General features: G+C 41.5%; 2 protein-coding genes across 3 annotated transcripts in view; one reads left to right on the top strand and one right to left on the bottom strand.

The window, feature by feature from the left end:
• Positions 1-12,030, bottom strand: part of rab3gap2 (RAB3 GTPase activating protein subunit 2 (non-catalytic)) — a 35,420-nt gene extending 23,390 nt beyond the window's left edge. The window contains exons 1-7 of the mRNA XM_034003243.3: positions 11,638-12,030; positions 3,155-3,219; positions 2,535-2,658; positions 2,205-2,286; positions 1,968-2,015; positions 895-970; positions 310-411 (exon numbers count right to left, since the gene is read on the bottom strand). Coding sequence (XP_033859134.3) covers positions 310-411; positions 895-970; positions 1,968-2,015; positions 2,205-2,286; positions 2,535-2,658; positions 3,155-3,219; positions 11,638-11,761 — 621 coding nt within the window. The 5' untranslated portion in view covers positions 11,762-12,030. The remainder of the gene's footprint in view (positions 1-309; positions 412-894; positions 971-1,967; positions 2,016-2,204; positions 2,287-2,534; positions 2,659-3,154; positions 3,220-11,637) is intronic.
• Positions 12,031-13,150: 1,120 nt separating this feature from the next.
• On the top strand, positions 13,151-16,643 carry LOC117402703 (SAYSvFN domain-containing protein 1-like). 2 transcript variants are annotated; one of them, XM_034004093.2, is made up of 2 exons: positions 13,151-13,663; positions 15,406-16,643. In XM_034004093.2, exons 1-2 carry the CDS (start codon positions 13,502-13,504, stop codon positions 15,730-15,732), a joined length of 489 nt encoding a protein of 162 aa, XP_033859984.1. In that variant the 5' UTR covers positions 13,151-13,501; the 3' UTR covers positions 15,733-16,643. The 2 variants fall into 2 exon arrangements, with proteins under 2 accessions (XP_033859984.1, XP_033859983.1); XM_034004092.2 differs by having other exon boundaries at positions 13,153-13,663; positions 15,403-16,643.
• The last annotated feature ends 542 nt before the right edge of the window (positions 16,644-17,185 follow it).

Below are 17,185 nucleotides of genomic sequence, written 5' to 3'. Positions count from 1 at the left end.
CGTGTCTCCCTGGTTCACTCTGTCCTGTAGTGTAATGAAGGGGCGTGTCTCCCTGGATCACATATGCTATAGTGTAATGAAGGGGCGTGTCTCCCTGGTTCACTCTGTCCTGTAGTGTAATGAAGGGGCGTGTCTCCCTGGTTCACTCTGTCCTGTAGTGTAATGAAAGGGCGTGTCTCCCTGGATCACATATGCTATAGTGTAATGAAGGGGCGTGTCTCCCTGGTTCACTCTGTCCTGTAGTGTAATGAAGGGGCGTGTCTCCCTGGCTCACTGTCCTGTAGTGTAATGAAGGGGTGTGTTTCTCACCTGCTCAGTGACTCCGGGGTGTCGGGGGATCTCGTAGGTGCGGCACTTAAGCTGCAGGACCGGGTCCTCATTCAGGAGCTGAGCCAGGAGCTGCACCCCACTCTGCAAGACACACACAGAGTCACAGAGTCACAGAGACAAACCGTAGACACACCAACGGGCAGACAAGAGACGCAGAGCGAGAGAAAGACATGCAGAGTCCTATACAGAAAGTGTTTGCCTGTGTGTATAGCAATGTGTCTGTGCATATAAATTGTGTGTGTATAGCAGTGTGTCTGTGTATATCACTGTGCAGTGTGTATATAGCAGGGTCTGTGTATCACAGTGTATGTGTTGATACTGTGTGTGTGTGTGTGTGTGTGTGTGTGTGTGTGTGTGTGTGTGTGTTTGAGTAGTTCCTGGTCTTGGGCTTCCAGCAGCCTGGGGTTCTCAGGGCAGCAGTGAGCTGTCCCGTTCACATTTCAGGAGTCCTTAAATGTACATTCCTCGTAATTGGTTTCTAGATTTGAACACATTTATTCCCCCCTAAACACCCAGTCCTAAACCTCTCAGAGCAATAAGCTAAGAGCGGAGTGGGAGACATACCTCAGTGTAGAAGCGGACGTACCCCGAGGTGAAGCCCACCACAATGCAGGTCCAGTCAGGCCTTCCTGTCGAGCTCCTGCAAACAGAGTGTGAGGGAGGGAAAGAGGAGACAGACATTCAGTAACAGAAACTATCACACAGTGAAGAGAAGACACTGCCACACACACACTGAAGAGGACTAGGGCTGTGCAGATACTCGGATTTCCCTAGCAATTCCCTTTAACATGTTTTAAGTTGTTAGGTAGTAATTTAAAATGATAAAATCTCTATTAATAGTACAACACAAAACAAAGCTTCCCTTTTTTGCCCTTGTCTACACAATTATTGAGTACCAATCTAACAGGGTGATTTAATATAGAACCTATCGTAATCCAACCAACAAAAAACATATTCTATCTGTTATTTGTCTTACCTTTCTTTTGTCTTACCTTTCTTTTGCCAGTTTGATTAAACATACTTTTGATTTCACTTCCTGATTTTCACTTTGCTCATATCCGCTGCTCGCATTTTAACTGGCACTAAACTGGGTGCCCATATTACACCGGTTCTTCCTTCTCTGCACTGGTTGCAGGTTGAAAGCAGGATTGATTTTAAAATACTGTTGTTAACCTATAAGGCTCTGAACGGTTTAGTTCCATGTTACATTGCTGAATTGCTTACACGTTACACACCCGTACGTAATCTACATTCTTCATCCTCGGGTTTATTGGCAATACCCAAAACTAAGCTTCACTCCATGGGCGATAGGGCTTTTTTGTGCCCAAACTTCGAAACAACCTTCCCTCAATCTATCAGTGATGCTAAGACCATTGATGCTTTTAAAAAACAGTTATACACTTTTACGTTGAGGCATTTTTATCATGATTTGGTTTTTGATTTGTGTAATTTCTTTTTTATGTTATGCGTACTCTTAATATGCTGCATGTATATATGGTTCTCTGTGTTTTTTTCTGTTTGTACAGCGCTTTGAGATGCGTGCATTTAGGTGCTTTATAAAATAAAAGTTATTATTATTATTATTATTATTATAGAAAGTGAAGAGAGAGAAAGAGAGAAGGAAAGAGGCTCCTTACCGTTTCTGGCTGGCGAGAGGAATGCAGATTGCACTGCTGACACACTCCCTACAATTAGAAAAGGACATTTTGTAAACTAAACAGAACAAAACAGTCAAAAAAATCCGCCACTAAAACCATGCATCCTAATCATTTAGCTCTAGCCAGTAACCCACACTGCCTCCCTCTCAATCCCTTCTCTCTAACCCCTCTCGCACTCTGCCCTCCAGTCTCCTGGGCTCCCTCTGCTGTTCTCACCCCTCCTCTGCATTGAGCGCTCCACTCCAGGACAGGGCAAGCTGCATCTCCTCCCGGCCACTATCGCCCGTCTTCCACTTTGCTGAGGGCAGACACACAGTCACACAGACACAGTCACAAGGAGGATTCATTCAATAAGAGGTATATTACGCATAAAGGTGTAACGATAGGATACATGTGATGCATAACAAGATCAAAATTAATTTTTAAGTTCGTTGGTTCTTACTTATAACCAGGTAAGTTTGTTTGTTTAAGTCAGGCTGGGCTATTCTCCTGGGATAGACATAAAAAGCTGGTCTATCGGGGTGGGGCAACAGTGTGAATACTCACGTGCCAGGAAGACGGCTCTCTGCTCGCGGGCAATCACCATGAGGTCATTGGTGGGAGACAGAGACAGTACACAGTCCTGCAGCCAGGATGCGCTGTGGGGTGCACTGACACTCTCCTCCTGAACCTGCAGGGATACACAGAGACAATGTCAATATTGGGACAGAGGACAGGGACAGAGAGAGGCACATAGTCCTGCACCGACACTCTCTTACTGAACCTGCAGGGGTGCAAAAGAGCAACAAAGACACTGTCAATACACAGACAGGCACAGAGACAGAGAGACACAGGGACACTGACACACTGTCAATACAGAGACAGAGACAGACACAGGCAAAGTAGGACACAAACTCAGTTTATTAGGAGACAAGTCTTCCAATATCTGTTTTCTTGATCATAGACAGAGCATAAGCATTAGTTCTCTCAGTGGCATCACAAAAGCATTGCCCAGTGTACACCACAGAATAGCAGATCACAGTACAGTACTGTAGACTAGAGCAGATCACAGTACAGTACTTTATAGTAGAGTAGCCCAGTACTGTGCAGCAATTCTCTCCTTTGCAGTTACGCCACCTCAAACCGCATGTCCCTTATGAAGAGTATACAGAGCAGAGCACACTCACCGCTTCATCACTCTCCTTCTCTTCCCAGGATCCCCAGTCTGCATCCTCCCAGTTCAGATCTTTATCTAGCGAGAGCAGAACGACAGTGTTAACTAACCCCCTTGACAGCTTCACTACAGCAGCAGAGTGAGCTGTCTTTGAGAACTCTTCTTCTCCATGGCTGTAATGCATTTAAAAAAGGTGCTCAAACTCACCAGGTATTTCATTTTGGAACTGGGCCGTATGACATGAAGAGCAAACCGAAATGAGAAGTCTCCATTATTAAAGGCAAGTACAATTTAAGAAAATCGGGTCGGGTTTGGGAGTGTTGGAAAAGCTGGCAATGTGTGTTTTCTCTCTTCCATACTACTGTCCCATCCTGTGTCTTGGTAATCTGAGTCAGCTGCAGATTTGCTTTTCTGTGGAAAGCAACTACAGTACTTCAAGTGTCACAGAACACCCGCCAAAGTTTACAAGAAATGCATTACATAACCTTTGTCCATATCACAGCATTATATTTTTAAACATACTGTATTGCCGACTCTTTTTACATTTGATCACATATCAAGGGTCATACATACATCAACTGGGCAATACATTTCTCAACATTTAAGCTGACGTTTTTGTCAGGAGAATTTTACCTAGATCACGCTCCCACCTGCAACGATACTGGTTCTATGTTTCCACAATACACCATTCATTTCAATCAGAACACCAGCACAAAATGTCTATATAGGAGGCCAGGAGTGTATGATAAAGGTTTGGTGAAGGTGAACAATAATCAAGGCAGTTATCATGTTCACCATGCAGAGTGCGACGGACGGAGAGGGGTGGCTGGATAGTGGGACAGAATCATCACCGCTTAAGATCTGACTATTTAAAGCACTATATGGTATGTTTAAGTGTTCGGTAGCTACCTCTAATCAAGTTGACAGTGTATTTCTTGTACACTTAGCTGTGTTGGTTCGGTCATACAAAGAGTGCAAGAGAAAAGAAATACACTCTCAACTTGATTAGAGGTAGCCACTGAACACTTTTAAACACAAGTCACTAAATCTAAATAAATAGATTAAAACCTGATAATGATGTACTTAATCTGTTTATAAAAATGTTGAGGGTTATAGGTTCAACTAATAGATTCCACTGGGGCTGTGATGTGCATATATATATTATTTTGAAAAAAAAAAAATAAAGTATATAAATGATGGACATTGACAAATGTTTTTGGTTTCTTTTTAACCACTCGATCATTCATCCCTGACCATGACACGCTTGAGTGACTGTGACTGAAGCACATGCACTTAATTACATTATTAGTGAGACAGTTGATTTGACACTGGATATGGAGTGATTTCAGCTGTTGAATTGCAAGCTTGAATAAAAGCAATAAAGAAAATCACAGAAAAAAAACAATATGCCACGTCTGTCAAGAGAGCAGCGCCAGACACACTCTGTCAATGACAGGCCACGAACTGGGAGACCAAGAGTCACAACACCTGCCCTAGATCGACAGATCATTTTGCAGCATCTTCGTGATGTCAGTTGTAAATCAGCACAATAAAAAGTCACTGCACCGGCTCTAAAACAGAGTTTGTCATTTTTCGATCACATCTAGTGAATTTTATCCAAATATAAGTGATAAGTTTCTATTGATGCTCAATAATATATATTATATATATATATATATATATATATATATATATACACACACACACACACACACATAGACATAGTAAATATGGACTAGAGGGCTCTAGTGGTTAATTATTGACCCGAGGGAGGACTATTGTTACCGACGGGGCTATAATGCCTGAAGCTGCAGGAGAAAGGGGTACTTAATTTTACACTATGGCTGAATCTGCATACATATTTAATATATGAATCAGTCAAGAAAATTAGCGAGGCAAGGTTGGATAGTAAATACGACTTTATATATTGTGTTTAAATACAGCCGATACAGCATAAGTAAATAAATAGACATAAATAAATAAGAGAAAATGTTTTTGAAGTTCATACCACATACAGTAGTTTTTTTGACTGCTGCATTATCCTGTTTATATCCAGGGCCGTCATATTTGTTTACATCGTCGAGTCAGAAAACAGTGATGTTTTAATCACCATTTTGGTGTTTCTTTTGCTGTATGTTTTGTAATGCATTTTCTGTTAAATCACAGAACCAGTGTTCAGCCATTTTCTCTTGTGAGTGCAGAGGAGAAGGGTGTTCCTTTGAAAAGGGGCGGGACTGACAGCGATGTGAACAGAAACACATTTCCAATAAACACAAGAACATTTCTTTTTTCTTCAATAGCAACAATAATATCTAATCTTGCATATCAGTGAACATAAACCTACATTTCATATTAAGGGACACAAGTTCAGTTCCAATATAGATATGCAAAATTAGATATTGTTGTTGCTATTGAAGAAAAAAGAAATGTGTTAATTGTTAATTGAGAACTGATGACTATGTTCTTGTGTTTATTGGAAATGTGTTTCCTGATTTTTAATGTCCACTTATAGCGAGGAGCTTAATCTTTGTCCCTTGCTGTGTAATTTAGGTATAATGCTGTTATGCTAGACTGGATATATTATTAGTGATCATATTTGATTGTTTCATTAACTTTGTGATTGGATGTCTGCTGCTGTTGCTGTTAATGTTGTGATCTACAGGTGTGTCTAATTGAAATGTGATCTGCTTAATGCTTCCTTTTGTTCACCTGAAATGAATAATGACTATGTAAGGGTGATATATACTCACCTTTCTTTTCTATGCTCTGAAGAAGACCTATGGGTCAAAACGTGTTTTTTTTTGTTTTTTTTTTTTTTCTTCACACACACGTACAAAGGTTCTGAAGTTTAATGCACAGGATTAAACTTGTCAGAGAAGATGTGTGATATCTGTGAATGCTGACTTCAGTCTCAGTGGAGGCACAGTGTGAGTGATGGGTGAGCTGCAGTTTCAGCAGCAATGCTATAAATACCTGACATTGTCTGCCTGTGGCTCCACTCTGCACCCCCCTCTGCGCCCCCCTCATGACTCATATGCCAGGAAGAGAGTGCCCCCCTTCTTCTCCTCCTCCCCCACACTGTCACTCTGATGCCCCTGGTGTTTAACCCTTCCTCACCCACTATCCCCACTGCCTACCTGGCTCCTCTGTGCCTAACAAACAGCGCTGCCATTCTCATTTAAAAGGAAGCACGACAGGTTAGCTACCCCTTCCTGCACTCTGTGTGTTGCAGTGAAGAGCCTACATTTTTATTTACATTCTGTACACTCAGCCCCTCTTGTTACAGCCTCTGGCAAGCTCTTAAATCTCAAATGTGATAAAGCGTCCCATCAGTACGCACGGTTACTGAGAAGGAGCCGATTTCCTCTTTCAGCTGATCAGTTCTCTCTCCATGCATGTCCTTTGGTGTTCTTGTGCATCATTAATTAAGCTATCTAGCACTCTCCCAATTCCAGACAGCTCTCTCATGTGATTATTAGTCAGCTGCTGACCCTGTTGTTCCTGAGGACAGTAGGAGGACACAGGTGGAAATTAAGTGGAGATAGACTTTGGACAATGTAGGAGACACTTTTTTTTTTTTTTAAGTGATTGGGATCCTTTAAGACCCGACTTGACCAAGTTTTGGGATCAATCAGTAACCGTGCAGAGCATAGATGGGCTGAATGGCCTCCTCTGGTTTGTAAAATGTACTGTTCTTTTGTGGCAAAATTCATCCTTGGTTTAGAAATGAGAGATCCCACTGAACCGTCAAACTCCTATTCCACAACCTCAACAGAGCAGCCTGTTCATTCACTGCTGCTGCGGCCAGGTGACAAAACACTCTTGGGATAGTATGCTGGACTGTTTTAGAGAACAGTTAAAGAGAAAGTAAAAAGAGAAGTTATGTTAGAAATCCAATTCCAATGCTTCAATGCAGTCTTTATCAATGCTATTGTCCCTGTTTATAGACATCTTGGCCCCCACGTCTCCATCCAGGGATTGCTTATAATGAGAGACAAGTAAATGGGCTTATACTGCATATGCAACTAAAGGATGAACGGCATTTTCTTACCCAAGAATAGGCTCATGCGTCTATATGCACAATTATAAGATTCTCTTAGCTGTACGATACCATTAATGAAACTAACATCCCATGAAGGAGAGCACTTCTAATGAGAGCTCGGGACTCACAGATTTACAATTCGTATTAAAATACTCGCTCAGTGATGACTGAGTCATGCACACGTGGCCAGCCATCTCCAAGGCAATTAGGTGTGAGGAGGTGGAATAATTCATCAACTGTGTCTCCTTGGGTTATACTGGAGAGAATGCAGCACTTCAGACTTGTGCTTATTAAAAAGGTTCAGGGTAATGGCAGTACTAATGAGCTGAGAAAGGAGTGTTTATACTAGTGCTCATTATTAAAGTGCATGGTAATAACAGTGCTTTAGAGCTTGTTATTTGTTCCCATTAAATTACCATTATATTAGAGCTAGAACATGCATTGTTTAACGTATGAGATGGTGGATGACATTCATCTGTTGCTAAGCAACCAGTGGCGTCATTTGACTTTTAAAAAAGTAATAAAATAATTATACATGACGCAGTCTTAACCTGACAGGAAAGGATAGCTTCTCACAAACAATTTGCAAAATCTAATTTATAAACACTGAATAAAACTCTACAACTGCATGCATTGTTCTCCACCACTTCATGTGTGAAATGCAATCATTAACAACATTATGCACTGCCGAGCTGTGTCTGGATAATCTAATATTTCAAGGTTTCGTGGTATACAGTCCTGACAAGCTGAATTACCCAAGGTGAGTTTATTACGCTTGTTATTGATGTTGTTCAGTGTGTGCATTAGCAAAACGCCACAGTCCCGTAGTAAAACACGCTCTGTACTGCCACAAACAGGGCATGCAATAAAGAGAACTGAAAACCAATTACAAATCAAATGGTCGTGACAAGAACAAGTCTCATAGCTTATTGAATCCTTCAATCTCCACACTCTGTGAGTATGATGCACAGCTATTCAGAAGTCAACGTTCATTTTTTCTTATACAAAGAGGATAAGAGGCAACACACAAGTACAAAACGTAGCTTGAAACTCACACTAGTCCTGCACCCAAGGTTTTAAAAGTACAGTACCTTCAATTAAATATATTTTTTCAATGATCAGGAGCCAAGAGTCTGATAGTTAAATGAATTGTTCCTCACTTATAGCTGCATGAATAACTCCTATTACTAAACTTAGAGACTCAGGTGTGAATTATTCATGATTGTGATGAGAAGAGCAATCAGTGAATTCATAGCTGGTTTTCCCAGGACCTTTGTTCACACTCCTGGCACCTGCCTGGTCATTTCAATAATATACCTGAAACAAGGGAAATTTTGAAACCAAGGACTGGACAGATTTTAAGAGCTGACAAAATTATTTGCACTGCTATTGGGAAATGTATGGCACTGCTTGTAAATGACCCCCCCCCCCTTGATATTTGCAGCTCACTTCCAATAGAGTGCTTAAAGTTTAAACACATAGAACTCACTTAAATTTGAGCCCCCGTTGCAATGAGGCTTATATTCTGAAGGGGATGTAATTATATCAAATCTGGTTTTGTGGGGTATCTCACTTGGGTAACAGTGCAGGGGGTAGACAGTGTGTTTACAGCAAACATTGAGTAACTGCTCTTACTGGACCATTAACTAATCTTGCATTTGAAAGAAATGGATGATTTTAAGTTAACAATTTATCAAATATACTGTAAGAACATAAGAAAATGTAAGAACTAGAGGCCATTCGGCCCATCAGTGCTCGTTCAGTTCCCAGTTGCTTATTAATCTTAAAACTCTGTCAAGCTGGTTCTTAAAGGATCCCAGTGATTCAGCATCCACAATGTAACCCATTCCCAGGGATTGAAATAAGACTTCCATTGCATAGCAGTTTGATCCATTCCTGGTTGTACTATCAGAATAATAGGACACACCTGAGCTTGTTAACTATATTGCAGCTAATCAAGCTTGTATTAAAACCTGTAATGGGTGAAACTGCTATGCAATAGGAATTTTATTTCCATCCAGTCATTCCAAATGAAAAACCCAACTGGTTGAGTTTCTACCGTGCTTTATTCTTGATATCGGTACAGTTGATGTCACTTGCTTTAAAATTTCATACCTGAGGACCCTCACGGAATTCACTTAAACTTCAAAGTCGATTCAAATTGTTGACATCACAATTGGCCACATACCTCAGCCTCCTAATGGTATTCTCTTCACCAGCCTTTTCCCTCTTTAAATGAAATTTACAATGGACTAAATACAGGGGAGTCATGAATAGAACAAACATAGCTGATGTTTTTAAAAACGTATATTAAACATAAAGCAGAATTCTATAGTAGAGAAATGATAAAGGAATGCAAGCATTTGTGTATGGCTTACTGTTTCACTGGCAAAACTGCCGAATCATTGGTTTGATTTCAATAAATGTAGAAATTTGTACAATGCTGTAAATCCCACACCCAATAGCTTACACTTGAGACTGTTTTAAATGTTTTAACTGAACCAGAGTTCTGCTTCTGATCCCTTTTTACCACAACTCACAGGGGAGACGAGCTTTCTATTTGGTACAATGACTATTGATGTATTGATGTTTTGAATTCACTCATTTGGTTCCACTGAATGTGCTGCAGCTTGACTGTGCTACACCTGCCATCTCTTTGAAGACTGAAATGTTGGGATTGAGGATTTATTAGCTGATGTTATTGGTGGCTGCACTTCAGTGCCAGACCTCATGGCGTTAAATTATCCAGAACTTACTATATGCAGGTCATTTAACATTCATAACTAATACACACTCACTTGTGCGATGCACTGCTGTTACTGATTCTTTCCCTGTTGGCGAGATTAGAGGAGGTTAAAAGCTATAAAAACCAATGATTGCAGACGAGCCTGGCTCTTTTGCACAGTGGTTAAGAAGCTTGCTTGCAGCTTCTTAACCAGAAGCTTTCACTGCGCTTACTGTAGACAGGGATGACTTTAATACAGGTGCTTTTCCATTTCACAAGACACTGTGCAAAAGGTTTCCAATACAGCAGACAAGGACTCTGGTTCGTTTGACGGTTAAAGTCTGAATACAAAAATCGCAGCAAAACGTTGGCGTAAAAAACGCAGCTCATAAACGCTGTTGTGTGATTAGCCCTTAAAAGCAGTGTCATCCCTAAAAAAGAAAAACTGTTAATTCATTTACTGCAGTTCTGAATTGTGTTGGAGAAAGCATACCCGTATTAAATGCTGTGACTTAACTGTGGTGTGCATCACCCCGAAATACTGACTTGATATAAAAAATGTAATGTATTTCTATGGGGCAATTAGAAAATTGTGGTACTGTATTAGGAACCGGAGAAGCTCCGTACATTAATTCACATTACAGGTTTTTGGAACATTTCAGGTGGCATATCTGTGTGGTTTGGTGGCTAAGCGGGGATAGAAGGCTGTGTGGTCCAGTGGTTAAAGAAAAGGGCTTGTAACCAGGAGGTCCCCGGTTCAAATCCCACCTCAGCCACTGACTCATTGTGTGACCCTGAGCAAGTCACTTAACCTCCTTGTGCTCCGTCTTTCGGGTGAGACGTAATTGTAAGTGACTCTGCAGCTGATGCATAGTTCACACACCCTAGTCTCTATAAGTCGCCTTGGATAAAGACGTCTGCTAAATAAACAAATAATAATAAATAATAATAATAATAATAATAATAATAGAGATGACTCCTATTGCATGGCAGTTTGATAACCTCCTGATTGTACTATAAGTTTAATAAGACACACCTGTACTTGTTACATATACACTGCGGCTGATCAAGCTCGTAGTAAAACCTGTAACAGTGAAACTGCTATGAAATAGGAGTCTTATTTCCACAAGGAGTGCTTGATGACCAGGTGCTACTGAAACTGAAAGTGATTTTAAAAAATTGGGAAACGATGGCCACGCATTATCCTACAGCCTTGATTAAGTACCATAGGGTACTAAAGAGAAGTGCATTATAGTTAGTTACAGTTATTTATGATTACTATTGAGAGACTAATAATAAATTAACCATTTCCCTGATGCATTTTTATACGAAAACAGTGTCTGTGTTTCTAATGTTAATGGGACAAGAGGAATACAAACAGTGAAGACGAGAGACGTGCGTCTGTGCAGAGAGGTGAGGTTTAAACTAGTTGCAACAGTATGAACAACCAACACTTGACGCTTGGTCAAAATATAAACAACAAAAAATAAAAAAAGATGACTGTCTGTACACAACCAACAAACTGCCTAGTAAGAAACCACACAGCAGCTGTCGCAGAATACAGAATAGTATTAGAAAACTGAACAGTTAATAATAATAATAATAATAATAATAATAATAATAATAATAATAATAATAATAACAATAATAACAATAATAATAATAATAATAATAATAATAATAATAATAATAATAAAGAAGAAGAAGAAGAAATTTTGTTGCTACTCACCATTTGCGTTTTTGTTGTGCTCGGCAGCTGTAGAGGTGGTGGCGGTTCGGAGGTTTTGGAAGAGAAAGTCCCGGACGGATTTGAGATCCTGGATCCGGCAGAACTCGAGCAGACAGCAGGACATTGTGAGAGACCCGATCCGGACAGACAGGCGGCTGTGTATACAAGACTAGTAGTACATGTACCGCTGGACTCTGGGGACGAAAGGAAAGCAGAGCTATCTCTCTGCAGTGTGTGTTTTTGAAAGCAATGGGTAACGCTGTCTCTCTTCGTATCTGATTCTGTTTTCAATAAAAAATAAAAAATAAAAAAAAATGTTGAGCTGTCTGTGACACAGCCCAGCTGACGAGATTTCACAGCACAAACTACACAGAGGCGCCCATAACGCAAATTTAGTTTCTGCAGCATGCTTGTTTTAACAGTGCCCACTAGCGGAGGGGAGGCAAGTAGTACGGTTTCTCTACTAAATTAGATTAAATCACGGTACGTTTACATTGTTTTGAAACGAGAACATAATAAAGTCTCGTTTCAAGAATATCAAATCTAATTGAATCCATCACTTTCAAGGTAAAGTCTAATTAAATGGTAGTCTCATTCCTGTCAACACTGAGTTTTCAAAATAAGGGAACTTTTGTAAATTGAAATCTTAGTGGCCTGAATTGAAGTGAATAATAAGACAAAGGTATGCTTTATTACTTCCTTCTAATTGCTTTTAAAAAGGAAAATGAAAAAAACCATGACATGCTTCTCAATCAAATTCTCTCTTGGCCCCTGTGGTTACAATAAGGTACTGGCTGATTTTGCTGCATGGTCTGACGCATTTGCGACAGAACTGTGAACCGGCCCTCATTGCTGTATATAAACACATATTAATCAGTATGAATTTCTAAAGCAATGTTGATGCTGAAATTGTAATGTCATTTTATTGCACTTTATAACTGCTCTTATCTGTAATGTGATATTCTGCAATGTGATATTTTGTAACAATTGTAAGTCTCCCTACATAAGGGTGTCATGCTAATAAATAATAATAATAATAATAATAATAATAATAATAATAATAATAATAATAATAATAATAGAAACGCTTATATTTCACTGTTTGTGTGACTTTCCCGCAGAATACTTTGCAATTTGTGAGTCTGGCAACATGTCTATTTGCTGAACTAGTCTCAACATGCAAAGGTCTGTGCATATGTAACTTTCCCTTGAGGTCCTTTTTTTTCCTTTGGCAACAAAAGATGTTATTGAAGCGCTGGTTTTCTGGTATCTTTCGTGCTTACCACAGACATATCATTCATGCTCCCATGTGCCACCGTTAAAATCAATCCTTCATAGTTTACAGAAAGTATTTTTCCAACGTTGTTAGGATTATGTGAGAATATGCTGTGGTCCTAGAAGCTTGAAATTTTTATCATGTTTTTTTTTTTTTTTTTTTTTACCAGACGAGAAGGGCTGAGCACGCGCAGCCATTGCAAATGGTCAAATACTGACTGCATGCCTGCCACAGGGCTCCCCTTGGGCTTACCGTAACCACATACCGTACATTCGTTTTGCAGAAATTATAAGTTTGCTAGCAAACGGGTTTATAAAATATTGAAAATTATAGAGCAGCCTGACTCAACTGGCCATCTTTGATTACCTGTAAACCGGACTTACCAGCGTGAGTCTGCAGAGGGCGCTATCTACACCAAACTTCGTGTCGCGCTTCCGTTCTGTAACACAAACCCTTTACTACCGTACAGTACTCCATGTCCCATTTTGTTCCGCAACTACATCTGTCCCGCAACTTACGTGTAGTCTACTTTTCAGTCCTGCAACCTTGATGGCGCATAGACTGGCCGAGTTTTGAGCCCGGAGGAGAATGCAGCAACAGACCGACCAGGGAGCCTGGACAACGGGGAAAGAAGGAAAGCCGGAAAAGAAGGAAGCGCCGCAAACTAGAGCTGTGTTTGAACCGACCGAAGAGTGGAGCAAAACAGGCAACGTTGCTGTCACAATCTACAAAGAGAATGCTACTGCACAGGTGATAATAACTTGTGTTTTACAGTAGTAGTACTATATCACACCTCTATAGACTGCCTCGTCCCCTAGAGTTGATTGTGGGGTAGGAAGATTTGTATTTTATTTAGTGTGCCAGATGTCTCTCCTGCGTGGTTCACTGTACTATGTCCAGCTCAACAAACGTCTGGCATTTGAAAAAGTATTGTAGCTTGTAGTAAGCACTTGTTGTCATGGACGATACCAATACGCGTTTTAAACCGGCCTTAGAATGCAGTTTGTGTATATTATCATTATTAAAACAGAATAGTTATACACTTCAATTGTGACTTACATAATAACAGTGCAGTATATAGGCTGTAGGAGGCTGTGTGGTCCAGTGGTTAAAGAAAAGGGTTGGTAACCAGGAGGTCCCTGGTTCAAATCCCACCTCAGCCACTGACTCATTGTGTGACCCTGAGCAAGTCACTTAATCTCCTTGTGCTCCGTCTTTCGGGTGAGACGTAGTTGTAAGTGACTGCAGCTGATGCATAGTTCACACACCCTAGTCTCTGTAAGTCGCCTTGGATAAAGGCGTCTGCTAAATAAACAAATAATAATAATAATAATATAACTCAAATATAATTATAATTTAAAACACTTGTGTAGCTCGTTTCAAGTCAGACTGTTAACTTGGGTAATAAATGGTGGGAAGGAAGATAAACAGCATAGTTATACAATGTACTGGAATTAAAACAAGCTTCTTATTGCATAAGTTTCACTTTCAGACATTCCAGCTTTTTACTAAGAGCTTATTTGTAAAACTCCAATACTAGTGGACTATGTAATGGAAGAAAGCATGTTTCTGCGTGCTTGTTTATAACAATAACCACAAGGGTGCCTCCCAGTCCCTCAGCTCTGACCCCTACATCACACTGCCTCCCAGTCCTTCAGGTCTGACCCCTACATCACACTGCCTCCCAGTCCTTCAGCTCTGACCCCTACATCACACTGCCTCCCAGTCCCTCAGCTCTGACCCCTACATCACACTGCCTCCCAGTCCTTCAGCTCTGACCCCTACATCACACTGCCTCCCAGTCCCTCAGCTCTGACCCCTACATCACACTGCCTCCCAGTCCCTCAGCTCTGACCCCTACATCACACTGCCTCCCAGTCCTTCAGCTCTGACCCCTACATCACACTGCCTCCCAGTCCCTCAGCTCTGACCCCTACATCACACTGCCTCCCAGTCCCTCAGCTCTGACCCCTACATCACACTGCCTCCCAGTCCCTCAGCTCTGACCCCTACATCACACTGCCTCCCAGTCCCTCAGCTCTGACCCCTACATCACACTGCCTCCCAGTCCTTCAGCTCTGACCCCTACATCACACTGCCTCCCAGTCCCTCAGCTCTGACCCCTACATCACACTGCCTCCCAGTCCCTCAGCTCTGACCCCTACATCACACTGCCTCCCAGTCCCTCAGCTCTGACCCCTACATCACACTGCCTCCGAGTCCTTCAGGTTTGACCCCTAGCTCACACTGCCTCCCAGTCCCTCAGCTCTGACCCCTAGCTCACACTGCCTCCCCTTCCCTCAGCTTTGACCCCTAGCTCACACTGCCTCCCAGTCCCTCGGCTCTGACCCCTAGCTCACACTGCCTCCCAGTCCTTCAGCTCTGACCCCTAGCTCACCCTGCCTCCCCGTCCCTCAGCTCTGACCCCTAGCTCACACTGCCTCCCTGTCCTTTGTCTGGCAGATTATCTCCCTCTCTCTTTCATTTAGCAGGAGGCCGGTGCTCGGTGGCGCTGTCTGCAGGACAGTGTTCTGGGGCAGTTCCTGGGTTCGGAGCGCCTGGCTGTAACGAACCTGACCTTCCTGAAGGTGCTGCTGTGGTTGCTGCTGCTGGGTCTGTTTGTAGAGCTGGAGTTCGGCCTGGTGTTCTTCGTATTATCCCTGTTCTACTGGCTGTATGAGGGCATGCGTGACTCTTCACAGAGACGCAGCGGAGAGCCCAGCGCCTACTCCGTCTTCAACCCAGGATGCCAGGCCATCCAGGGCACGCTGACCGCAGGACAGTTCGAGCTTGGCTACAGACCTCTTGCAAACAGATAACCACCAGCAAGCAGATACCAGACTGAACCAATCAACTGTACTGGGTTCAACACTGGGGACTTTTGTTATGCATTCATGGACAGTTGCCAAAAAAAAACATCTGACACAAAGGCCAAAAATACTATGCTTTCAAAAGACAGCAGTAAGTATGGTGCAAACTGTGTTACAAATAATCTGAGTGCAGAAAATAAAGTCTAAACCGAGAGTCTATCATAGAGCTTTATTTATTTGTATACCTCTTGGAGATGTTTATTAAATTAAAATTGCTTTAACAAGTTTAACTCTTGTCAGGTAATGCATTTGTTAAATCTTGCGTTAGTTTTTGAATATCAACAGATGGCAATTCACTACAGTTCATGTGTATGTTATTTCAATATGGTTTAAATATTAAACGTGTAGCTTTTTATTGATTATGAAAGTTCCCTGTTCTGTAGTAAAGTAATTAAAAAGTGACTGTCTTCAGGAACCACAACAAACTGTATTTCACTGTGCGTAGATCTGGGGCACAGCACAATGCTTTTTTTTTACATTCCCCATCCAGACCTGCTATTCAGCTCATGATGACTGTGTGACCAGTACATTATATCACAACGCCTGGGCCAGTCATGTGATACGACTCCTGACCCTCAGTGACTGTGTGAACACAGGGGACAAGGATTGTATTTTACCCAGAGCTTCACAGAGTTTAATAAACGTGGCAGTCTGGCTTGGATGATATTGTCGGTCTTGTATGTCTATCGTCATGTCTGATTGCATTCAGACCCTGCTCATGTGAATTCTGTTTATCTGACATCGTTGTAATTGTTTCAAATCACATTTCAACATGTGTTTGATTTATTACACACTTACCCGTTCTTTACCCATTCCGCTTGTAAGTTGAGCATTTAGGTCATTAAAATTCAGTAAAGCAATTTGAGTGCTTTGTGTCTGTGAAATACGTGTCGTTTTTAGTTTTGGTTCAGTTTGTTTTTGTTCTTGTATGGGGTGTGGGAGAGGAAGCCAAGGGGCCTGATAAGAGGGCTCTAATATCTGGTAAGGTGCTATTAAATGTTTCTATTTGATTGTCTGTTTCCTTTACAGTATATAGACTAATGTCTTGACAGAGTAGAAAAGTCATCCAATACAGAGGAATTACAAAGAGTAGCAACAAGGTAGTTAATATAAAATGAAATACCAGCAAGCAACCACTAATATCAAAAAGGTAACTATAAACACAATTCAATGCTAATGAGTATCACCAGGCAAACAACTAATTGGGCACGCTACATGAGTCACCAGTATTATTCTAGTTCAATGAGAGTAGGCATTAGTTTCACCACGAAGGCTGAAACCCACTTTGTCCGGCACATAATCGACATGGGGGACGCAGCGCCGATAAAGGTGCGACCCCACCGGGTGCCGCAGGCTCACCAGCCTGAGGCGGATAAAATCTTGCGGGGAATGCTGAAAGCGT

Source organism: Acipenser ruthenus, chromosome 5, assembly GCF_902713425.1.
Source record: "Acipenser ruthenus chromosome 5, fAciRut3.2 maternal haplotype, whole genome shotgun sequence".
NCBI classification, from domain to species: domain Eukaryota; kingdom Metazoa; phylum Chordata; class Actinopteri; order Acipenseriformes; family Acipenseridae; genus Acipenser; species Acipenser ruthenus.
The sequence above is the reverse complement of the archived record's forward strand: the minus strand, read 5'-3'. Positions and strand labels throughout refer to the sequence as shown.